Consider the following 23,994-nt stretch of genomic DNA (forward strand, 5'->3'; position numbering starts at 1 on the left):
CGTCGAGGGCCCCAATGGCCCTGGCCAAGCCTGGACGGAGGCAGCCCCTGTAACAACGAGAACCCATGCTGTGCTGTGCTGTACAGTATGTAAACCCGCGTTTCGCCTTGTCCGGCCCAAAATGGTCGTCCATTGAAGTTGAGCATGTTCTTGTGGCTTTTCCACCAATGAGGCCCCTGTTTTTTAGCTTGTTATATTATTCCCCCTTGGAGGAATTGCCCCGTGTGGCGCTTACCGATAAGAACGCGGGTGCGACGATGAAGGGAAAATTCCGGGCCGGGATCCGCGTTCTTTGTGGCTGATGTAGAAGATGCCACAACTGAACCTCGTTGTGGCATCTTCCACATCGGCAGTTTTAACGCCCGGCCGACAAAACGGAATCTGCCATGGCGGCAGCTCCGCGCGTCTCCAGGCGGCGCGCTGGGCCGCGCGCGCCTCGCCCAAAGCGCCCGCTGCATCCAGATCCACCGCTTCGCCCCCGAGCTGTGCGTACTGTGCTGCACCCACACAGCAGTCCATTTTCTGACCTATTTCGGTGGTAACCCCCGCAGGCACGAGACGCCCATTTCCATGGACCAAGTGCGCGAGATCGCCGACATGGAGCCCACGCCGCAGCAGATGCGCACGTTCGCGGACGGCGGCGCCAAGCTGCGCATCGTCTCAGCCAAGTTCCTGCACAAGGAGCTGCAGTCGCGGTTCGCGCGGTGCGTCCCGACCCTGCTGCTGCACCCGGCTACGAGGTGATGCTAACTCGAGAGTGCTTGCTGTTGTTTCTATGCAGTGCCATTGTAGAGCTGTCGGAGTTGCCGCTGGGGCTGAGCGACACGGCGTCCATCCGCGATGCCATCGACGTGTACAGACGTGAGCTGAACTGGATCAACACGACCAAGCCACCGAGCACCATTGTAAGGAGTCGTTTACTACTGTAGTAGAGAGGGCGTTAAGATTTCTAACTGGGATGCGCTTTTGCCGTGAGCAGGCGGAGGACCTGCAGTTCACGGAGACGCTGCGCCGAGCCAAGGCGAGGGGCTCCAACCTCGTGCCGCTCATTTGCTACGGACTGCAGCAGCTCAAGGCCACGGACCTCGGACACAGCGCGCTGCAAATGCAGAGTGCGCATCACGGATCGACTGGACAAGTTCTTCATGGGCCGCATCGGCATTCGGATGCTTGTCCGACACTACGTCGAGTCCCTGGAGCAGGCTGGCGGCCGCGTCCACCGTGTCAATGTCGAGCAGATCGTCCGCGAGGCCTGCGACCGTGCGCAGAGGCTGTGTGTTGAGTACTGCGGCGAGGCCCCGCGCGTTGAGATCCACGTGACGCCCAGAGCCGACATGCCCTTCATGTACACCTGCACCACATGGTGTTCGAGCTCGTCAAGAACTCGATGCGCGCGACCGTGGAGCACCACCGCTCTCGAGCGAAGCCAAGCCGCAAACAGGTGAAGGGTGTTGTCGAGCGCGTGATGAACCCCAAGAGTCAGCCGTGCAAGACGTTGCCGGGGTCAAGATCTTCAGAGACGCCTGCGAACTGCCCGCCGACGGGGAATTGCCACCAGTGAATGTTGTCATCTGCCAGGGCAAGGAGGAGGGTGACCGACCAGGGCGGAGGCATCCCGCGCAGCCGCTGGAACAAGCTCTGGCACTACGACTACACCACGAGCGCGCTGTATCCGCCGGTCGACCCGGAGAAGTACCCGACGTATCGCGAGCAGTGGCAGCTACGGGGTGGCGAGGCTGTTCGCGCGCTACTTTGGCGGCGACATCACGCTGAGCTCGCAGGAAGGAGTGGGGACGACGGGCTTCATCCACGCGCACCGCCTGGGGACCAACACGGAGTCGGTCGTCCCGCTCCGGCGCCGAATGCAGGCCGTGGCCGACTGGGAGGCCGACCGTCTTGCTGCGTAAGGTGCCTTGAGGCTCGGAAGCTATGAGAGCCCATGTTGTATTGTAGTCTAGTGATCCATGTACAATGCGTAGCAACTCGAACAAGTTAATGCAAGCTGCGAGCTGGTCCACATGGTCTCCCCCTCGTCGCCGAATCCTTCACAATCAGATCTTCCTTCGAGTGCGCACTTGACCATCACTCTGCACCATGGCGGCCAAGCCGGAGGTGTTCAAGCGTCTGCCGTCGTGCGTCGTGCCCGAGAAGGTGCCGCCCGCCCTGCTTCTCACTCTCTCTCTGCTCTGCGCCATGCGCTCGTGCTCACGCTCCTCTCTGTGTGTGTGTGTCTTTCTCTCTTGGTGCCCAGTACCACGTGGACTACGAGCTCATCGACCTGCTCAACTTCCGCTTCGAAGGCTCGGAGCGCGTGGAGCTGCGCGTGGCCTCGGCCACGCGCGTCGTGACCTGCCACGCCGTGGAGCTGCACGTGTTCGACGTGTCGGTGGAGGACGCGGCGTCCGCGTGGAAGACGCAGCGCGCCCAGAGCATCCAGTTCCAGGCCAAGGACGACTCGGTCTCGTTCCACTTCGCCGAGCCGCTCGCCGCGGGCTCCCGCGTGACGCTCAAGCTGCAGTTCCACGGCTTCCTGAACGACCAACTGCTCGGCTTCTACCGCACCGAGTACGACAACCAGGGCGAGCGCCGCGTGCTCGCCGTTACGCAGTTCGAGGCGTGCGACGCGCGCCGCGCCTTCGTCTGCTGGGACGAGCCGGCGCTCAAGGCCATGTTCGAGATCTCCATGGTCACGGACGTGGACCTCGTGGCGCTGTCCAACGCCCAAGTGGTGGAGACGCTCGTGCGGCCGAGGAAGAACGCGCACATCCGCACCAAGACGCGCGCAGACGTTGGGGGAACCATGGAGAAGGTCTGGAAGTTTGCCGAGTCCCCCGTCATGTCCACGTACCTCGTGGCGATGGTGGTGGGCGAGTTCGACATGATCTCGGACCTGACCAAGGAGGGCGTCGTGGTGAACGTGTACACGGCGCCGGGCCAGAGCGCACGCGGACGCTTTGCGCTGGACGTGGCTACGAAGGCGCTGTCGTTCTTTTCCGAGAGCTTTGGCATCCCGTACCCATTGAAGAAGCTGGATATGGTGTCGATCCCGGACTTCCTCGGCGCAATGGAGAACTGGGGACTTGTCACGTACACGGAGACGTTCCTGCTGGTGGACCCAAAGCTCAGCAGTCATGAAATCAAGGCTGATGCGGCGCGCGCCATTTGCCACGAGCTTTCGCACCAGTGGTTTGGCAACCTCGTGACGATGGACTGGTGGACGGGGCTCTGGCTCAACGAGGGCTTTGCACAGTTCATGGAGTTTGAGGCGGCCCACCACATTTTCCCGGAGTGGAAACTGTGGGAAACGTTCGTACAGGATATCATGCTTGGGTCTGCTTTCGTGAAGGATGCTATGGTGTCATCACACCCGATCGAAGTGGTGGTGAACCACCCGCAGGAGGCCGACGAGATCTTCGATGCAATTTCGTACCACAAAGGATCGAGCGTGGTGCGCATGCTGTCGGAGTATCTTGGTCGCGATGTGTTCTTCCGTGGTGTGCACAACTACCTCGTGAAGTTCAGCTACCAGAACACTGTGACCGAGGACTTGTGGGAAGCGCTGGAAAAGGCGTCGGGCCAAAACCTGAAAGACATGGCGGATACTTGGACCAAGCAGGTGGGATTCCCGTTCGTGACTGTCAAGCAGGACGCTGAAGGCAAGTGCGTTCTGGTTCAGGAACGCTTCTTCGCAGACACGAGCCTGAACAGTGGTGACAATACGCTGTGGGATTTGCCGCTCACGTTTTGCACGTCAGAAGACCCGAGCTTGGTGAAGCGTCTTGGTATCTGGGGCGCTAAAACTACATCGCTGGACAGCTCTACGGCGCCCACGACGCCATTTGCCGCTGGAGATGAGATTAACGAGCACATTCAGCTGCCAGCAGGCCCCAAGGGCTGGATCAAGCTCAACCCCAACCAGGCCAGTTTCTATCTTGTAAACTACTCGCCTGCTCTGTGGAAGCGCCTTGAAATTCCTGTGAAGGAGCAGCTTTTTGGAGTCCCGGATCGAGTGAGCCTCCTCAACTCTGTGTTCACCTTCGCCCGTGCTGGTGTGCTGGAACTTCCGGTTGCCCTCGACTTTACGAGTGCTTACGTGGATGAACACGCTTCGTTGTGCTGGAAGGAGATCTCGCGCAACATGGGATACTATTCAAACCTGTTCCGTGAAGAGACCTTCTACTCCGAGCTCCAGCGGTACATTCGCTCGCTGTTCTCCCACGTGATGAAGCGCCTGGGCTGGGATGCTGACACTTCCAGGGAAGCTGACGCTGATGAGGGCGAGTTCCGCAAGACGGTGATTAACCGCTTGGGTCTCGCCAATGACAAGGGCGTGATCAAGGAAGCGAACAAGCGTTTCCACGCGTATCTCGGCGGCGATTCCTCTGCGCTGTCGGGTGACTTGCGCGGTGCTGTCTTTGACATCGAGGTGACGTTTGGCGACGCGGCAAACGCCAAGCTACTGCAGGAATTGCACAACAAGAGTGACTTCGCCGAGGAGCGCAGAGACTGCCTCGACGCTATTGGATCTGTGTCTGGTGCAGCGGCAAAGCTCCAGGTGCTGGAATGGGCGGTGGAAAACGTTCGCTCGCAAGACATCCACTACCCGTTCATTAGCGTGGCCAGCGATAAGCTTGGTTCGCAGGTCGCGTGGCAGTACGTGCAAGACAAGTGGGACTTCTTGTCCAAGAAGTACTCGGCGATGACGCTGGGTTCGATCGTGTGCGGAGTGGTCTCGCGCTTCCAGAGCGAAGCTATGGCCGTAGAAGTGGAGGCCTTTATGGTTGACAAGGACACGGCGGGATACAAGCGCCGCCTCGATGTGGCTATGGAGGCAGTGCGTCTTAAGAGCACCGCCTTCTGTCGTGACCGCGAAAGCCTGGCGAAGTGGCTCAAGGAACGGGCTGTATAAGGAATGAGTAGTGCGGCGTAAGGCTTCTAACAACTTTCATTCATGTATTGGTTTAAACTTATATCGCCGCACAGTTATCTTCTGTTAGCTGCGAATGCTTGCGCACGCCGTCCGTTGCATTCCCACATCTCTAGCAACCTACAGATCTTCGAATGGGCCAGCTAGATCCACCTTTGTATGCAACCGATCCAGTGCGCTGAACGTGGCTTGGCTGAAAAGAGCATTTATCCAACCGCTGGCGCACCCCAATGGCAGCGCGAGCGCCGTGAGATGCTTGAGAAGCAGCAACACATTGTTGCCGTTCACGTCCGAACTGCGTGGTAGCTTTTGATCATGTGCGCCAGATCCCAACGCCGTCCCCGCTGCCCTCGTAGCAGCAGTACAGTACGATAGAGCCACCACTTAATCCCATCGCTGACCCCTGTTGCTCGTTGCGACGATCTCGCTACAATACACCCTCGCTCTCGTGACACCGTCTATCCTGCCATGGAGCTTCACAAAAGTTTCCAGCAGCGTTGTAGACCGGGATCAACTGAGCCAATTCGATACGGAAGCCACCGACCAGCGCATCGGAATCGACACCAGACGAGATCACGAATCACCTGCACTCCACTGGATTGCTTCATGCAACTTGTATATAGGCCATTGCGCTCCCGACAGCCAGCGCATATACTGTATATCGTGCCATCGTCCTCGTGATGGCGGAGAATCTCCGCGGAGTCCGCCAACTCCTCAGCCGCCTACGGTATCCACGCTAAATAACGCCATCTCCACAATCACATGTCCTGCTGCGCTCACTCTCGCCTCCAGCACCTCGCCCATGGCCATGTTGAGCTGCAATGCGCTTCCTCCAGCTCTCCGCCCGTCCAGTTGGTTTCTTCTAGTCTGCGGCGCTCGAGTTCCAGGGGGAACTTCGAGGACTGGTAAGGGTGTCCACCCTCGCGCGTTGCCCCTTGCTGACGTCACTGCGGTCCGGATCGTCGGGAAGGGAGCAGGCTGCCGCGTCGCATATATGGCCAACACGCGGTTGAACAACGCGGCAACTTCAAGGACAGAGAGCGGCGAGCAGCGAGCCCGCTCCGCCGATCCGCGGCTGCCAGTGGCAGTGCCACCACCCCAGGTCGATCGGGTGGCGGCGGCGCTGGGCGCGGCGCTGTGATCCGAAGCCTCCCATCGGCGTCTGCCATCATTTCCCGGCGCGGCTCGTCCTGGTCGCCGTGACGCGGAAAGCGTAGGTGTAGCCATCCTGCATCGGCCCAGGCAGGTGACACCTGTATATCCTCAATAAGTCCGTCTGTGCTGATATCTTCATTTTACTCACCTGAGGTTTATTAAATAACACATCTCTATAACGCGTTTTCCGGTGCTTACTTATACTATTTGTTCTGACAGGCTGTAAAACAGAGACAGACGAAGCGACGCCAATGCCGCTGATTGGCGGAAAATGGCGTCGACGCGCCAGACTCAACCCGAACCGCATGACGCCGAAAACCATGCAAAAACCAAGTCAAAAAATTTGCCGAGCCACCGCGTCAGGTTGCAGTTTTGGTATCATTGTGGGCCATCCGACGGCCGCTGAGTTCGTGCCATTCCTCCTCTCGCCGCGTGCGCGCCAAGCCAGCGTTTCCCCCGCCGCCGCCCCCTCCCCAAGCTCACGCAGCCCCCGCCGGCTCCGATGCTGCAAGTGTCCCAGTTCCGCGCGCTGCGCCGCTCGACGGCGGCGCCGAGCCGCGCCCAGCTGCTGCTGGCGCGCGCCTTCGCCTCCGAGGGCGAGGCGGCCGTGTGCAAGGACGAGATGCTGCGCGCGCTCGACAAGTTCCAGAAGGAGTCGGCCAGCAAGACGGTGCCGTGGTTCCTGGAGAACATGCCGCCCGCCTACTTCCGCTCCATCCACGAGGAGGACCGCGTCCAGCACCTCAACGCCATCACGGCGCTCGTGGGCGCGCAGCAGCCCGAGGTCATGCTGCGCTCCGGGGACCAGAAGGTCTTCTCGCACTTCCGCTCGGGCGCCAACTTCCCCGGCCGCCTGGCCAACGTGCTGGAGCAGCTGCCGCAGACCGTGGACGGCGCCACGCTGGCGCGCGTCAAGATCTTCACGGCGATGGACGACTCGCTGGGGCTCGACATCTTCCGCTTCGGCCAGCAGGAGCCCTTCCTCAACCAGACGGAGGACGAGAAGCTCGCGCGCGCCACCATCCAGCGCTTCTGCGCCGAGATCCAGGCGGGCAAGTACGCCGGTGACCAGAGCTACCCGGCGCCCGGCCCGCACTTCGAGCCCGAGGCCGTGGACACGTTCCTCAACCACAGCAACACCATGTACGTGCAGTTCAGCAACCCGCGCCGCCTCGCGTCGCAGATGGAGCTCTTCAGCCGCGTGCGCGGCACCGAGGGCGTCGCCGTGGACGTCGAGCACAAGTGGGAGACCCGCAGCGAGGAGAACAAGCTCGCCAGCAGCGGCGTGTCCCAGACGATGCTGACCATTGCGGCGTCCAACGTCATCCCCAAGAGCTTCATGCAGAAGGCGGCCACGTACCTCGGCCTGTGCAACCTCAACGTGATGCGCGCCCACCTGGACGTGGTTAAGGACCCCAAGAACAACGGCCACGTCGCCATGATCCGCATCCTCGTGCAGCCCAGCCAGGATGCCCTGAAGGAGAACTTCCAGTTCGAGTGGACCAAGATCTCGGGCAACCTCAAGTACCTCAAGTGGGTGGACGACCGCCCCGTGCACCTGACGCTGCAGCACCCGGACCTGGGCCTCTCGCGCTCGGAGCTCATCTACGCCTACGGCAACATGCTGCACGGCGTGCTGGCAAAGAAGGACCCGTTCGCGTACTCGCTCACGCGCATCATGGAGACGCTCGAGCACGAGCAGCACCTTCCGCTGGCCTCGCGTATTGCCGACCTCTTCCTCGACAAGTTCGATCCGCAGCGCGAGAGTCCCATGACGGACGCCGAGCAGGACGCGATCGTGGACGAGCTGAAGAAGGAGATCCGCCGCAACTGCGAGCACGAGGACGCCATCCTGCTGCTCAACAGCATGGCGGACGCCGTGCGTGGCACGCTGCGCACCAACAAGTTCGTGCGCGACCGCTACGCGCTGTCGCTGCGCATGGACCCCAAGGTCATGGGCTACGGCACTGTGGGCAAGGACACGCCCTACGGCGTCTTTTTCATCTACGGCCGTCGCTTCAAGGGCTTCCACGTGCGCTTCCGTGACATTGCTCGCGGTGGCCTCCGAATGGTCTACCCGAGCTCGACGGACGCCCACGCTCTCGAGAGCGCTCGCCAGTACAACGAGGCGTACAACCTTGCCTTCGCCCAGCAGCTCAAGAACAAGGACATTCCCGAGGGAGGCTCCAAGGCTGTCGTGCTGTGCGACCCTATCGTCGGCCCCGTTGGCGACGTTGCCCCGCGTGACTTCATCATCCGCAAGAGTGTCAAGGCCTTCTCGGACGCGTTGCTCGACCTGAACACCACGGACGAAGCTGTGAAGGAGAAGATCGTGGACTACTACGGCCAGGACGAGCTTATCTACCTCGGCCCGGATGAGAACATCATCCCGGAGGACATCACGTGGATGACGAACCGTGCTGCCTACCGCGGCTACCCGATCCCGCGCGCCTTCATCAGCTCCAAGCCTGACGCTGGCTTCAACCACAAGGTGTACGGTGTTACGAGCGAGGGTGTCGCCGTCTTTGCCGATGTTGCCCTGCGCTCGCAGAACATCGACCCCACCAAGCAGCCGTTCACGGTCAAGATCACGGGCGGAACTGACGGTGACGTTGCTGGCAACGTTATCAAGATCCTGCACCGCGAGTACGGCAACAACCTCCGCGTTGTCGGCATTTGCGACGGCACGGGAGTTGTTGAGGACCCGCAGGGCCTGGACATGACGGAGCTGCTGCGTCTGGTGCACGAGTCGCTGCCGCTGTCGAGCTTCGACGCGTCCAAGGTCTCGGCCACTGGTGTCAAGCACGACATCAACACGCAGGAGGGCATCCGCGCCCGTAACTCGATGCACAACCGCGTCAAGAGCGACCTGTTCATCCCCGCTGGTGGCCGTCCCAACACCATCAACGAGAACAACTGGCGCGACTACCTGGACGCCGACGGAAAGCCTTCCTCGGGTCTGATTGTGGAGGGCGCCAACCTGTTCATCACGCCTGAGGCTCGCCAGCTGCTGTTCGACAACGCCGGCGTGGTGATCGTCAAGGACAGCTCGGCCAACAAGTGCGGCGTGGTGTGCTCGTCGTACGAGATCGTGGCCAGCATGCTGCTGGAGACGGACGAGTTCCTGGCTGTCAAGGACGAGCTGGTCGTTGAAGTCGTCGACAAGCTGCGTGCTCTGGCGCGCGTGGAGGCCCAGCTGCTCTTCCGCGAGTACAAGAAGGACCCGACGTCGGCGCTTCCTCCTGCCAGCGAGCGTATCAGTCGCGCGATCACGCGCGTGCACGACGCCGTCCTGGCCCACTTCGACGACGTGTGCGAGGCCGACCAGCAGATCCTGTTCACGCTGATCGAGGAGCACCTGCCGCCCAAGCTCCGCGAGCTGGCGCTGGATCGCGTGCAGCAGAACGTGCCGCTGGCCTATCTGCGCTCGATCGTGGCCTCGAGCCTGGCCAGCAAGATCGTCTACCGCGAGGGCCTCCAGTTCACGGAGGCGCTGCCGGACAGCAACCTGGGCAACATGGCCCTGCAGTACCTCAAGCAGGAGAAGAAGGTGCAGCGCCTCGTGCAGGACGTGCGCTCCTCCTCGATCTCGCATAAGGACGACATCGCCGACCTGCTCGCGCGCGGTGGCGTTCGTGCCGGCATGGACACGCCCAACTAATTTGTGCCCTAAAGTGAATTGGCCTCAGCCAGAGTAATAGATGTATCATTCAAAACGAAGTTGAGCCTGTTCGTGTTTCATACCGTGGATACCGTCGGCGGCTGAGTTGGCGGAGACCACGAGGACGATGGCACGAACTGTATGCGCTGGCGGTCCTGAGCGCAATGGCCTTGATGCTCAGCGCTATCACGTTCATACGGCGGATCGATCTGGTAACTATTTGATGCCGGACCCGGCGAAGAAAGCGTCTTGGCGGGGATGACTGTTTCAATAAGCTTGTGCTCGAGCTGAGCCGAGGTTCGACGCAGGCACTCATCCTTGTGCATTTGTGTGAGCAGCCAACACTGTCATCGGGGGGCCGAACGAATTGTTCGGAACGATTCGCTAGTTGCTCGCTCGCAACGATTTCGCTACACGCTCACTCTCGTGACACCGTCTATCCTTCGCGGCTTAGGCGGCCACGAGTACCAGGAGCATCCGTCTGAGGGTGGTAGGGGCTGCTCTCCGGGGCCTCAGTGGTTGTGTAGTTGGTCGGCGCCTTGGTGGCCAGGTAGTTATCGTTCTCCGGGATGTCAGTGACCAGGCCGTACTCGGTTGTTGTGTAGATCTGAGCGCCGAGGTTGGGTAGTGCTGTTTGGCCGGAGCTTCGATAGTCGGGTAGTTCTCGTTCGCCGGTGTCTCGGTGCTCGGGTAGTCCTCGTTGGCTGGAGCCTCGGTGGTCGGGTAGCCCTGGGTGGCCGGGGGGTAGATTATTGAAAGTGGCCACAAATACATCAAACTTTTTCATACTGGCCCAAAAACTGGCAGATGATTACTTGCTGCATTTCGATTCGTTGTTCACTTCAACCTCTTTATAGATACCAGACGCGAGGACGAAACGCACACCTATTTGGAAAACAACGATTTTGCAGCCACTGCGCAACAACCAACTTTGCTGTCACCACGCAACTACCAACTTCGCTCTACTACTGTCATGGAGGCCGGGAAGGTTGATTTGACGAAAAAGTTCGGTCGACGAGACATCAACCGGCACGATGTTTTTGCTACAGCTCCAGATAGCACAGAGTTTCTGCGTGCCTACGCGTGGAACGAGAACAAGTCGATCAAAAAGGAGATACATTCCGGTCACGTACGGAAATGGGAATGCGCTTCTAAGTTATGTGACTGGCAGGTGACGCTGAACAAGAAGCGGCCCACTAAAAGCGATAACACAAAGTTGGCGTTGTGTCCTGAGAAAGTCTGGTTTGTTAGCGATTTGGAGCTTGTCCATTCTCCCAGCTGTGACGCGGTGCGGAAGTGCTCCAAGAAGTTGCTGGTGGAGCTACCTGGATTCAAAAGCTCTATGGTGAAGGGCCTAAGCACTGCGCGGGCGCGGGTGGCTGCCTCGGTGAAAGCAACGGACAATGTCAACGTCGATCACCGCCCTGCGCTAGTGTATGGAGCAATATCCCGTGCCAAAGCGCTGATGGAGGAGGAAGAGGACAACTATGACAAGCTACCGGCTTTTCTCCGGTCATTCGCACGCGAGAATCCTGGATCTACGGTATCATGTCAGCTGGATAGTCGCGGCCGCTTTTATCGGGCGTTCCTTTCATTTGGTTCTCTCATTGCTGGGCAAGACAACTGGGTGCCATTGCTTGAATGCGACGGCACCCACATGAAGCATGCTCAATATAATGGCGTCTGCCTTTTGGTCATCGGCAAGGACGGAGACTGGGGGAACATTCCGGTAGCCGTGGCTTTCGTTCATAAGGAGACAGCCGACAACTTCGAGTGGTTTTTTGCGAGCTGTATCGTGGCCGGAATAAAACTGCACGACCGAACTCTCTTTTCCGACCGAGGTATGCGCAAGTTCGTCTTTGTGTGCGTGGCGTGCCCATACATCTTAAGTTTTGTGCGCTGCACATTTTTTTAACGTGTGTGGCCACTTTCGTTCTATCGAGCCAAACATCGCCAGCATTAGAAGCCTGATCCTATCGCTGCAAGCCACGACGACCTTTGTTGAGTACGATGCGGTGCTGACCGAGATACATGAGCGCTTTCCTGTAGAGCGTACGATCATAGTCAATGGAAAACAAGAGAAGCAATCGGTCGCTCAGTACTTGCGAAAAATTCACCCTTCAAGCTGGACCAAGTTTGGCAACGACAAACACACCCCAGAGGAAACCTCGGCGGTGAAAGCCGAGTGGGGGTCTGTTGAGGCATTTGGTGATGGGTGTCCTCTTTTTGGAGGTAGAACTACAAGTGCTGTAGAGAGTCAGAACCGGGCTCTGCTGCTTGCTGAAGTTCGAGACAGCCAAGGGTTCGGTGCTGTTGTGTTGTTCTGCAACGTCGTCGCCGAGACGATAGCGGCCAAAAAGGAGAATGCTCGTAACTGGTTGGGCGCTAAACACACCGTGACTCCTCGGGCGAAGGCAAAGTTTGACAAACAGATATGGAGTGCTTCGGCTTGTACCGTACGGAAAAAACTCGGCGTCCGTCTTCCACGTCGAAGACGAAGTGGCAAGCGTCGAAGACGAAGTAGCAAGCGTCGAAGATGAAGATGCACTTCTAAACAATGGCTCGCGGAACTTTACGGTAGATCTGCAGACTGGTGCGTTTACACGCTGTCCGGATCGCCACCAAATGCAGATACCTTGTCGGCACATCGTGGCAGCTCTCCATGCCCAAAGTGGATCGTCCAGAACAACGGCAGGGGCCTACAAGTATTTTCACAATGCGTACACAGCAACGTCGTACGCTCAAGCATTTCAGCACGTCTCTATCAACCTGCCGTTCGTCCCTGCACTCATGCCAGACCCGAATATCCTGCCCCCACCACCTCACAAACAAGCCGGTGGTTCATCGCGAACTGCAAGACGCGACGTGGCCACAAGAGAAAAGAGAATACGTAGTACAGGCGAGCCGAATACCCCCGACCACAGCGCCATCCGAAGAAGAAAGCAACAATCTCCAGTGAGCGGGCTGCAGTTCTCGCTAGCATGCATGATCTTTTCAGCAGCGAGATCCGAGCTGAGCAGCCAAAAAAAACGAAAGAACTACACCTGTAGTCTCTGTGGCAGGGCCGAGCGACACAACGCTGCAAAATGTCCGAATCGTGCGAGGGGAACTGTGGATGATGACGTTCGAGCAGGAGTTTACATAGTTGGGTCGTGTCCTCTTGAATTGCTTGAGCGCCGGAATTTGGTCAGCACCACAGAAGCACAAGATTCAAACCCGACGATCCTGAGTGAGTACACATTCTGATCAATTCGGGTCGGGTCCAAGAGCTGAGGGTTTCCCTATAGAGCGTATGCAATACAAAGAACAATTAGATGAAGCAAATCAATTTTACAAACATCATGAATACCTTATAAAATGTATTAGTGCATGGGGACCTCCTGAAGTTCTTGACCGGCCTTCTCTCCGGGTTTGGAGGCACTGGGCCTTGTTACCACATCACTCACCCCCCACATGCGGATCAAACGAAGGGGGCCAAGAACGCCAGGCAGCCCCAATTCTAACAACACAGCTGAACGGCTTGTTCTCTCGGTCTGTATCATAGCCGCTATTAGATAGTTCCACCATACCATAACATGTTAGTGCCTGCTTACCTTCTCATGCTCGGCACTTGGCACGAAGTTGGACGGGGCGCGCACGATGCAGCAAACACAGTGGTGTCCATGCCCCACGCGTCCTCCAAAATGGTCAGCGACTTGAAGTAGTCTTGGACTCGACGTACTCGGCCAGACCTCTGCCGGCAACGCCGCGCACCTTCGGTGTGGACGCGGCTGCTACCAATGACGCAGCGCTCTGGCCACGTACATGCAATCGAAGCTTTGCTGAAGATCGACATTGCAATCAAAACGTACGCTTACTTCGAAGCTGAGGTCGGGTAGAGCGATCTCAGTGTCTGCAGCACTAATATTCGCAACAGTAAATCACACCGGACATTACATTGAGGTATAGCACCAGCGCGTGCACCGAGGCGTCATAGCGGCTTTTGATTTATTTTTTATTAATGGCAGTCGACATTCACTTCCGTATGAAAACTAGGCGTGTTCGACCAATTGACAACAATGTATTGTGAGTTCTACGCTAATTTTCCGATCGGGGCGGATTGAATCGACCGTGGCAAACCGCCGGCGAATCGCCAAAGCACTTGGGTTGACTATGGTCGCCCGGCTATGCCCCCTTGACTCCCTACTAAGTACGGATTGGGCTTGACATGCGGGCACATAACCATATGTTTGTTGACCGGCGATTCGGCAAATGACTTGATGTTTGTATTGGTCGGTTGGACAGGGGCCCCAAAACCGACCCGATTCGGCAAATTTGGCCGGAATTCACAATACTCCAACTCAAATCAAAATCGATCATATCCGAGGTGCCTAAATTCCTAATCCTCGCGCTTCAACAAAATAATTTTAGAAAATGCTGTTAGAGCTGCGCACAGCGCTCAACATAATGATCGTGCGCAATTTCGAATTGTGTTTGCTGTTATTAAGCACTGTACATCCATTTGTGTCGCTTAGCACCTTCAACTACTGGCTGGTAGTTTCTGGTGCATATATTTGTATTATTGAGACCGTATCATATTATACTGGCTTTGGCGATAAACAATAATCCGCAATATAATAAATATAATACCGCGATTGCGGTAGTGATATTTTTTCGGAGGCCTGCTACTGAAGAGCGAAGTGATAACAGCGAATATGCGTCAACCGTAGCCGCACATTACTGTGTAAATAAAAATGATGTAATATACACTTAAAGCTATGCCATGGACATGCGCTGGAAGTGAACCTAAACAAGGACCAACCGAAGAAACATCCCTTCGCGTGGTCGCCAATTACTAAAGTTTTGGAACGAGTTGGAAAAGACTCTATCAACCATGAAAAATGCGCTGATTCACTAGGAGTCATCAAATCTATGTGGACATTCAACTTTGTGTTTCACACTGAAATTTTGATTCTTGTCCTGGAAAAAGTGAACTTCCTCTCGCAATATCTACAGAAGGAAGATATCGACATCGTGACTGCGGTTCAAAGTGTTAAAGTCATCATAGGCGAGTTGAAGTTTATGCTAGAATTGCCTCGAACCAGCGAACACGAATGGAGATTTTCGACCGCATGGGTTAAGACTGTTGCGTTCTGCAGTATGTTGCTAGCACACAACAACTTAGTCGTCCCCAAGAAAAATGATCCGTGGACCCGACGTGGGGATCGCAACAGAGGGAAAGGTAAACCAAACGTACCCGGCTCGGATGCGTCCACACATGACGGAGCCATCACGCAAGAGATGCACTACTATGAGCACGTGTACAAGCCGATTGGATCAAGCATTGTGAAAGAGCTGGATCGCCGATTTAGCACTGAAGTGATCGATTTGGTGGAGCTGTGCGGGGGTATTAGACACGAGGCTGAGCGCTTTGGTAAAGTCGCAGTGGGAGACACTCGGTTCGCGGATCTCAAAAATCTTGGAGAGCTCAGTGAGTGTATGGTCACAGCAGGTTACAACACACAATACCCCATTCTTTATCGACTTCTGCGGCTGGCGTGTGTACTTCCGGTGTCGACAGCGAGCTCTGAGAGATCATTTTCAGCTCTCAAGCGTTTGAAAACAAGGCTGCGGACTACTATGAGCGATGAATGGACCTCGGACCTCATGCTACTGGCAATTGAACGCGACTTAGCAAGCGATATTGATCAGGATTCCGCTTTGGACCGATTTAAAAAGGTCACACGTCGTAGAATCGCTCTCTAGCTTTAGCGTTAATGCAATAAGGCGTACGCCCACTACGACAGTGATCAACACACGTATGAATACATTTTAATTTTTTCGTATTAGTCGATGGTTGTCGGGGGGGGGGGGGGGCACGAGGGAGGGGGGCTGAAGCCCCCTCATTTTGGGGCTGGCTCCGGTCCTGTCGAGGCACCGTGAGCCTCGCTGGAGAGGGAAGGCCACGGCTGCTGTTGCCGAGCTGGGTAGGAGGAGCTAGTTTTCCAAATGTGTATTTCAGCCAATGGCATTCATGCGGAACTGTACCCAGTTGTGGGTACAGTACATGGAGTGATATCCCGAAGTGCTTAGTGATTACGCTTTATCCAGAAACCGTTAAATAACTATGGGAATATCCATTTCGTAAAGCATACCCGGCAAAGTTTCACTACAATGTGGGTCGCTTGCGACCATGAATAGACTCAGATTATTTGGGTTCGCGCACATACAATTACGTTTGGCATGCTTGTGATTCTGGAACGCCAATTTTTCGTGTCAGCTTTGGCGCTTGACTAGATTTCGCGCTGTAACATTTGCTGCCTGTGCAGTACTCCCAATTCCATTTGAATAGTGGCCAGCGTATCATCACGCATCGAGCCATGTAGTAGTAAGCAGATAAACCCGCCAGGCTCTCTAAAGTTAGTGGATACACATCATGATAGGTAGGAGTTCGGATTTAGAAGGATCCGCGCGAAAGCTCGGTCCACACATCATATTTGTATAGACATTAGGGATTAGTTATAGGGGAGGCGTGACGGTCCCTAACCATTAAAGAGAGCAGAGTTTCCCCCTGAAGCCATACAAGGGCCAAGTCAGTCTACGGTAAGTTGCTAGCTTACAGCGTCGGACAGAATGTAACTGCCAGCACTGTGCGATGGTGAAGAGCATGTCGCTGTACACCCAATAAACAGCCGCTCTAGTTTTGATGATATGATTGGTTAAAACATTTATTGGGATGATTTGCTTAGTAAAGTAATATCTTGGACTTTGTATGATATTAGAGTATCACAAACTCAAAGTCGATGTAAATTGGCTAGAACTATAATTTACCATGAAATAAATAGTACAATATGCTTACCCTTTGTACAATTGTACCTCTTCTATATTCCTAGCGAGTTATCCTAAGGTGGCAGTTACATTCTGTCCGACGCTGTAGCGTAGGGTCTGGATACACTCGGCTACACGGGGTATGACTGCCGGTGGACATAACTTGCATTGACTAATATTCATCCTGGTAAGACTAAGAGAGAGAGAGAGAGAGAGTAGGTGGCCGAGTGTTGAGAGGTATTATAGATCTCTGTGTCCAGCTGTATACGAGCATCTGGGTGCGAGCGAGCCCCACCCCCCACCCCATCCCCCCACCCCATCAGTGTATTTGACTTCTAGCCGAGGCTTCGATTGGTGATTGGTCTGGTACCCTTCCTTTCTGAGGGACCACAGTGGGTTTAGTGCGAAAGCACACAGTACAGTGTACATTGCATCCTAGCTGTAGCTCGTGACGAAGGGTGTTCTTATATGTGAACTTAAGGGTAATCTACCTGGCCCGCAACACACAGGTAGGCACATTCCAGCCCGTATAAGGGATCGGACCTGGGTTTAAGGTTTATTATCCCGGCAATCTATCGCCCAACTTTCCGGATAGATTGTTGTTGGTAGGGCTCGTTCCGAAGACTACGGTTGGAGAGACGAGGACTCGTAAATTCGTGTCTTCCTACACGATAACTGGTGCCGCGACCCTGACCGATTGTGTGTTGTGGTCTGTGTATGTTGACCTTAAACCCAAAAACCCGGAAGCCTGGATCCTACATGTTAGTGATACTTGCTTAACGTGGACCATACAAGTTAACAAATCATACTCTTGATGTTTGTAAGGGACGTTGCAGTTTTCAAGTCAATGGGGGATTGGGAATTGTGGAGAAGCGGAATCCGAGAAATTGGGGGCCAAAGGCGATTGGCGGATTGATGGATCCGGACTTGGCTACATCCTGATCCAGATCTGGTTCTGAGTCTGACTCAGATGGTTTGGATTGGAGGAACTGGCTATGGACAGTGCTTCCTAAAAATATATGGATGAATATAGTGGTCTTTCCGACTGATAAGTGAGCAGGATTGTTTCAGGCTGGTCATCATCTGAATTACAGCCTATCATATCGCCTGGAGTCGCTATTTCAGCCAATGACGTCGGTTAGGGTTAGGTGAATGCATTCTGACACTTTCCGACAAATATTTGTCGGAAGGCTGGCCTAAATATGTATATGCCTATACAAAAGTCAAGTATAGAAAATATTTTGCAAATATTTTCGCCGTTCTGACAGCTAGGATGTGTCCTAGAATAGGACGGATTGGAGTGTTGATTGGTGTTCATTGCAAGAATCGCGACCATGTTCAAGAAAGGAGGCCCCCACGCGGCGGCCAGAGATCGTGACCACGACGGCGAGCGCGGAGCGCGGTTCCTGCACAGTGCCGCCACCTCCGCGCACGCATCCGACGGACCCGGGGCATGACGTCTCGCGCGGCGCACCGGTCGGGGCTGGATGGAGCACGTCGAGCGTGTGCTACTGCAGGGCGCTGCCCATCGACGCGAAGACGGTGTGCGTGCTCACGATGGGCAGCGATGAGGTGGTGGTGCGCGAGGGCAATTGCATCGGCGAGAGTGGTGTGTCGGGCGAGATGATCAAGAGCGAGCAGGAGCTGGAGAAGGCTGTCGGGTGAGGGAAGCGAGGATGAGCCGTGCACCAAGGGCAACAAGGTCAGCAGGTGAACGGCGCTGGTGGCGGTCTACGACGAGGTCGCCGGCCGGCGCACAACGTCCCGGGCTCCGTCTCCGTCGAGGGCTGCTACTTCCGAGACGTCGGCCAGCTCTACTGTTCGTGCGGCAGCACGTCGTGCACCATGCCCCCCAAGACCGTCAGCAAGATGACCCTCGTGACCGTGAATAAGATCGGCGGCGAGCCGACCAAGCCCAAGGACAAGAAGGTGGACGGGTGCACGTGGTTGCAGGCTCCACGTCGGCAAGCTCAAAAGCGGGGCGTTGGTCTGTCAGGCTCATCCAGCGAGGAGTCCACCAGCGCAGGTGAAATGGGCGGACCCCTGCTGGGTCCTCCATGCGCGTCGCTGGCCCGGACGAGATGGAAGTCAAGGCCACCGCGGTCGTGAACGTGCCCCGCGAAGGGCAACGGCCCGTCATGACCTCGCTGGTGGGCCCGTTCGAGGCTGGTGAAGTCGAATGAGACGAACAGGAGTAGCATTAGACTACGCGTGCTGCAACAACCGGCAAGATTGCCGAGATAGCATCTTAGAAGGTGAACTGCAGAAATATATGTAGCTATCCTTGTACTCTTTGATATCTTCTACTACATGTAGTATTAGCCGCATGTGCTTCCATTCGACACCGTCACTTACTTTACCATCTTCACCGCAGTTGTATTTTGGAGAGAACCTAAATTTGGTCAATACTTTAAGTAAGAGTCCTATTTGTCGGAAAATGTAGGGATGTCGGAACCGTCGCGATATGGTAACTTCCATTTATGCATTATTTCATGATGTATAATTTATTTCGTAGATGTGAGAGCCCCCTACCATTATTTATTTTGACTACCCTTCGGAGTTATTTTATTACTCGATCACACTTGTACTAGGCCGAAATTTTAGCCAATTGTGACGCGAAAATTAGGGGCGCAGTAAATATTTCGTTCCCAGGGAGAATGTCATAATGTATTTTCCAACTTATTGACTTTTAACCCATTATTTATATTCCAATTTAAGCTCCCTAAATATAAATAGTATTTTAGGAAGCACTGCCTATGGATCTAAGGTCGTGGCTCGGCGAAGGCAATCAAGGGACACGCAAGGAAGGTAAATGAGCTTCATAGAGTCAGTAGGTACAGATGGGATGATAGGATCCATAGAAGGATAGGGCTTTGGGATGGGATTAGGACTTATGCATAAATCAGACTCGAGTTTGCCTTGGAAAGCGCAAGACCTTCTTCCTCGCCAGGAATCGGGAAGTACATTGGCCCTACGGCGTAGCAAGGTTAACGGTAGTGGACCTAGCGTTGGTTAAGGCTGGATAATACATTGGCCAGTTCTACAATCTTCCTAGTGACCTACCTACAAGTGCAGATCCCCGATCCACCCGGATTTACTACTTGGCCGGGTGCGTCTTCGACTCTCAACATCTACCGATCCCGCTATAGGAAGCGGTAAGTACGACAAAGGAAGTCCTGCGAAGGCATCGGAAATGAATACAACAACCCCCAAGGCAACCCCACGGCAGGATCCAGATCCAGGCCGCCCGATCCAAGTCGACTACCACTGGATCGGGAGTAACTACTGCGAACAGAGTGAAGATTTCCGCGCTGATCCACCCACATCCCGCGTCTCGCCCAGACGTTGCTTCTTCACCGCTTGGACTCTTCGGTAGACACCAGCAGAGCAAGATCTAGCCTTACCGTCGGGTACACAGGTGAGAAGTTTAGCAAACAATCATCGGGGGACCCCCTCCGTTAGTCGGTGTCCGGGCGCTGTTGGTAAGTTGGATTGGCGGTCTCGCAGATTTTGCTGATTTCGCTACACCACAGAATGAATCCTTGCTTCCCCGATCGATGCAACTATCGACATAGACCATACCCTAACAAGGTCATTATCCATCCGATGAACAGTGTGCAGATCGACCCATCATATCGCAAATGCAGTTCGGAGATAAATCAGCCGCCACCATACAGTACTTGCCTCACTTTCAGGTTTACCTTCTCAGGCGCAGACCCCACGTTGCTCGGCCAAATGGCGTTCCAAGCTTGTTGGCGCGAGCTCAAGAAGATCGTATAGACTTTCAAGAAACATACGGACCTCTCCGTGGACTTCACGTACTTACGGCCCGGCAAAACAAAGAAGGGCATCCGTGGGACTAGACTTCCTTGTCGGAGAGGAAGAACTGATGAAGTATTTGGACAAGATCGACATCGGTAAGAACGGCTGATCAATTGGGGGCGTACACTACATATTCGTATCGTATTCTGTGTGCAGTAGCATTTGCAGCAAAGAAGAAGGCGAGGCGCGAAGAATCTGCGACGTCGAATAGCTCGACAGGCCGTGGAGGCGGAGCAAACACCCGAGAAGAACCGTGCGTATGCGCCTTGTTGTGTTAGATACACTTTCCTTTGCTAATCGTACTTGGTTTGATAGCTTGTGCGGCTAGACTTACTAGCGGTAGCCCCAACCAACCCCAACCTCCACACCGTCGCGGAGCACGGCAGTTTCAGACCCCGCCTTTCCACCACGAACCACAGCCAGCCCTACCGTCATACAGGGAGTTTTACCACGTCCCCAGCAGGAAGCGACGCAGATGACTCCAATGAAAGCTCGGAAGGTACTATCGTATACGGTTCATGTTATCTCCTTGATCTAATCTTGTATAGGCGATGTTTATTGCGTGTTAGGCTCTCCTGTAAGTCAGTGGAACCTTGACCCTGACTTTGAAGGCGCCGATGGGGGTAGCGATGCATCGGACGCTTCTGCGGTTGACAACGACTCCGAAAGCATCCCAGCGATAGGAGCAAAAGATGAATCAAACGAAGACTCGCGCGTTGGTGTACAAGTTGACGAAGGTTGGTTTTACGTGTATATACAAGTTACGCGCTCGCCTCTAACATGCATATATAATTGTAGGGGTTGACGGTCAACCGAGTTGCTGAGAGCGATGACCCAAACCAGTTCCCTGGATTTGAATCAGATGCGGACAATGACGTTGGCGACGACGAAGATTAGTCGACTGATCACTTCGATGCTAAGGACGTGCAACTACCTGTTCCACCTGAACTGCCCTTCGGGGATCAATTGATGTCTGCGTTCGGTAGAATGGAGAACACTGCGGCCGGTGGTGTACCAGACACCGTCTTGACGGAGGTGGGGGAGGAAGGCTGGTCCGACTTGGTAAAAAGAAGAAGAAGGTGCTGTTCCCCCGGGATGCTTTGGACGATTCATGCCGTGCGACTGGTTCATGCACCTGTCTCAGAACCTACACTTCAGCTCAAACAAGGACCCTAGAGCTGCTACAGATCGAGTATAGAAGTCGCGCCCAGTTATTGATGCTCTACAGCGTCGGTTCGCTACCGGCTACATGCCTCCTGCTATCATGGCGTTTGACGAAACAATGCTCCTGCCACGGTCTACATTCAACTGAACGGGCGTATACATCAAGGACAAACGCCACAAGTGGGGACCACGGAGCTGCCCTGCGCAGCAACGAGTAGTGTTCTCCCTATACACTAACGGTAGAGTTAGCTATACGTGTTAATAACAGTTAGTTAGTTTCTAGTAAATTTTACTAACACGTGATTGCCGAACGAGCATCACTAAGTTTCGAACAAAAACCGGAAATTGCTATGGCCTTTACACTTTAATAACTTTATCTACGCTGCTCAGATTATTATTATTGTTTCATGTATTGATAAGCCACTTTCAATTTAGTATTGTGGCTCACATTGTCCCAACTCACCAGTACGATTGCGTTAGATGCTGCCAGATCTACTCTTGTTGCCAGATGGAGTGTCCGAGCAGTAGTTACTAGATGTGTTAGTCTAGAACGGATAACCCCTTCCGTTACGTGCTTTTATATTTTTAATGGCACGCTCGTTGGTTACATTGGTTCTCTTCTGGGCGGCCGGCCCCCGCCAACTAGCTCTGATACCTACAAATCACCTCCTTCTCCTCCACTCACCACTCCACCGCTGTACCAACCACCTTCATCGTCGTGGTGCTGAACGTGTTCGACCTTCTCCAAGCCTCCAAGAAGGTCACGGATCCCCCCCAGTTCGACATCAATGTCTACCTGCAGGAAAAAGTCGGTACCTAGGGCAAGTGCCATCATTGTGGGCGCGCGGTATCATGAGCAAGAGCTCGTGTCATCTTGCACAAGCGTGCCAACTGTTACGGTATATCGGCGGCGGAAGGCGTTGTTTCATGTGCAACATACGCCGAATGTGATCTCACCGCAGAAGAGAGAACGACAAGGCCCGGAGTCGGAGCCTCGCAAGCAACCCTGCGTACAGAAGACGACGGCGTCATGGGTGGACCAAATGACGGGTGGAGAGCGTGATGCGATAACAAGGGCACTTGCCACGATGTTCTTCCGCACCGAATTCCTTTTCGCGTGGTCGAGTCAGCTTCAATTAAGGCGCTGCTGACCTGCATGCGATCCGCTTACACCCGTCACATTCCCTCAGTCAAAACAATGTCGGGATCGTTGCTTCTGGAGCAGTACATAGAGCTGTGAGATGTGATCCAGACGTTCATCGCCGGAGCGACTTCGTTCGCACTGATCCGTGATGGATGATCAAACTTAAGGAACGAACACCAGGTGAACCACATCGTTATTATCCCTGGTCACAAGTTATCTTCTTGAAGAGCGTATCCACGGCTGGGATTCCTCAAACCTCGTAGCGGATTGCAGCAGCCATTATCGACGTCCACAAGGAGCTGGGGGGTGTCAAAGTATGTCGCCGTGATTACTGACAACACCCCCAACATGCGCGGCGCTTGGAAAATCATCGAACGAGAACACCCTCTCGTGTTTGACAACGGCCGTGCTGCACATGTAATGAATCTGCTGATCAAGGACATTTGCAATATGGCGGAATTCCGTGACACGTTAGCTGACGCGATGGCAGTGATTAAGTTCGTTCGAAACCACCAACATGTCCTGGAGTAATGCAACGCTGAAACCTGCACCACAGCAAGGGGGAAAGCGAACGATTCGAACCCAGACCCCTGCGCAGGCTTCGGTGTGTCTCCAAAATGAAGTCAATGGTGAAGGGAGAGATGAAAGTGGTCGACAGGCAGCTGACACGCGCCAGTCGAAGCGACCCCGGCGCGCACTCGACGCGACGGCAACTGATTTAACAGCTGATAGCTTCCTTCCATTTATATTGACTTTCAGTATAGCAAAATATCACGCGATCCCGATCGGCCGGACATGTTTGTGGTCATGCTATTATGCACTTCATTTCACAGCTGTGTTCATCGGCGCACTGCCTCTATCACACGCTTGTACTGGTTTTGCTCCATGACATACATGTTGGGTTTGCAAACATGTATTATTTACTGCACCATACACGATATCAAGAGACACCAGCCTCGAAGACTAGGTTTAGCCTGCGGCTATCCATACATGTTACGATTTCACATAGAGCTTTGTACGAGAATCCTTCCCCGCACATACACATATCGACGGAAGATATGGCCTACGGACAAAAACAGAATTATGCACACCCATACAAAAGCGAAGTGTTACATTTTCGTGTGCAAGCGATATGCGCAGTTCGTACAGGCAAAAATACATAGCTATAGTAAAATCCATAAAGAATATGCAGGAAGATTTGTTGTGCATATTCCGGCCAACATGCCATATCTTCCATCAATATGTGTACAAGCTAGAAGATGTAGGAGATGCGGCACTACCCCGGTATCAAGGGGTTAACGACTATTGAGGAGA

At 54.7% G+C, this 23,994-nt stretch overlaps 7 protein-coding genes across 7 annotated transcripts; 6 read left to right on the top strand and 1 right to left on the bottom strand.

The window, feature by feature from the left end:
• Positions 1–570: 570 nt before the first annotated feature.
• Positions 571–744, top strand: PHYSODRAFT_317881 (hypothetical protein; the record flags this gene model as incomplete). Its single annotated transcript, XM_009535299.1, has 1 exon — positions 571–744. One exon carries the CDS (start codon positions 571–573, stop codon positions 742–744), a length of 174 nt encoding a protein of 57 aa, XP_009533594.1.
• A 320-nt stretch (positions 745–1,064) lies between these two features.
• Positions 1,065–1,706, top strand: PHYSODRAFT_355304 (hypothetical protein). The gene has a single exon (XM_009535300.1). It carries the CDS (start codon positions 1,146–1,148, stop codon positions 1,443–1,445), a length of 300 nt encoding a protein of 99 aa, XP_009533595.1. The 5' UTR covers positions 1,065–1,145; the 3' UTR covers positions 1,446–1,706.
• Positions 1,707–2,094: 388 nt separating this feature from the next.
• On the top strand, positions 2,095–4,909 carry PHYSODRAFT_347580 (hypothetical protein; the record flags this gene model as incomplete). The annotated part of the gene is made up of 2 exons (XM_009535301.1): positions 2,095–2,151; positions 2,252–4,909. 2 exons carry the CDS (start codon positions 2,095–2,097, stop codon positions 4,907–4,909), a joined length of 2,715 nt encoding a protein of 904 aa, XP_009533596.1.
• A 1,675-nt stretch (positions 4,910–6,584) lies between these two features.
• Positions 6,585–9,800, top strand: PHYSODRAFT_548626 (hypothetical protein; the record flags this gene model as incomplete). Its single annotated transcript, XM_009535302.1, has 1 exon — positions 6,585–9,800. The coding sequence occupies one exon, from the start codon at positions 6,585–6,587 to the stop codon at positions 9,741–9,743; it is 3,159 nt and encodes a 1,052-aa protein (XP_009533597.1). The 3' UTR covers positions 9,744–9,800.
• Positions 9,801–10,179: 379 nt separating this feature from the next.
• PHYSODRAFT_304586 (hypothetical protein) lies at positions 10,180–10,530 on the bottom strand (the record flags this gene model as incomplete). The annotated part of the gene is made up of 1 exon (XM_009535303.1): positions 10,180–10,530. One exon carries the CDS (start codon positions 10,528–10,530, stop codon positions 10,180–10,182), a length of 351 nt encoding a protein of 116 aa, XP_009533598.1.
• A 186-nt stretch (positions 10,531–10,716) lies between these two features.
• On the top strand, positions 10,717–12,989 carry PHYSODRAFT_304587 (hypothetical protein; the record flags this gene model as incomplete). Its single annotated transcript, XM_009535304.1, has 4 exons — positions 10,717–11,286; positions 11,687–12,120; positions 12,158–12,336; positions 12,400–12,989. 4 exons carry the CDS (start codon positions 10,717–10,719, stop codon positions 12,987–12,989), a joined length of 1,773 nt encoding a protein of 590 aa, XP_009533599.1.
• A 4,895-nt stretch (positions 12,990–17,884) lies between these two features.
• Positions 17,885–18,659, top strand: PHYSODRAFT_264637 (hypothetical protein; the record flags this gene model as incomplete). Its single annotated transcript, XM_009535305.1, has 2 exons — positions 17,885–17,963; positions 18,253–18,659. The coding sequence occupies 2 exons, from the start codon at positions 17,885–17,887 to the stop codon at positions 18,657–18,659; spliced, it is 486 nt and encodes a 161-aa protein (XP_009533600.1).
• Positions 18,660–23,994: the final 5,335 nt, after the last annotated feature.

The sequence above is a fragment of the Phytophthora sojae genome (genome assembly GCF_000149755.1).
Source record: "Phytophthora sojae unplaced genomic scaffold PHYSOscaffold_8, whole genome shotgun sequence".
In the NCBI taxonomy this organism is placed as follows: Eukaryota; Oomycota; class Peronosporomycetes; order Peronosporales; family Peronosporaceae; genus Phytophthora; species Phytophthora sojae.

Coding starts and splice junctions, on each gene's coding strand:
- PHYSODRAFT_355304 (XM_009535300.1), top strand. CDS start 1,146: ATGGGCCGCATCGGCATTCGGATGCTTGTCCGACACTACGTCGAGTCC.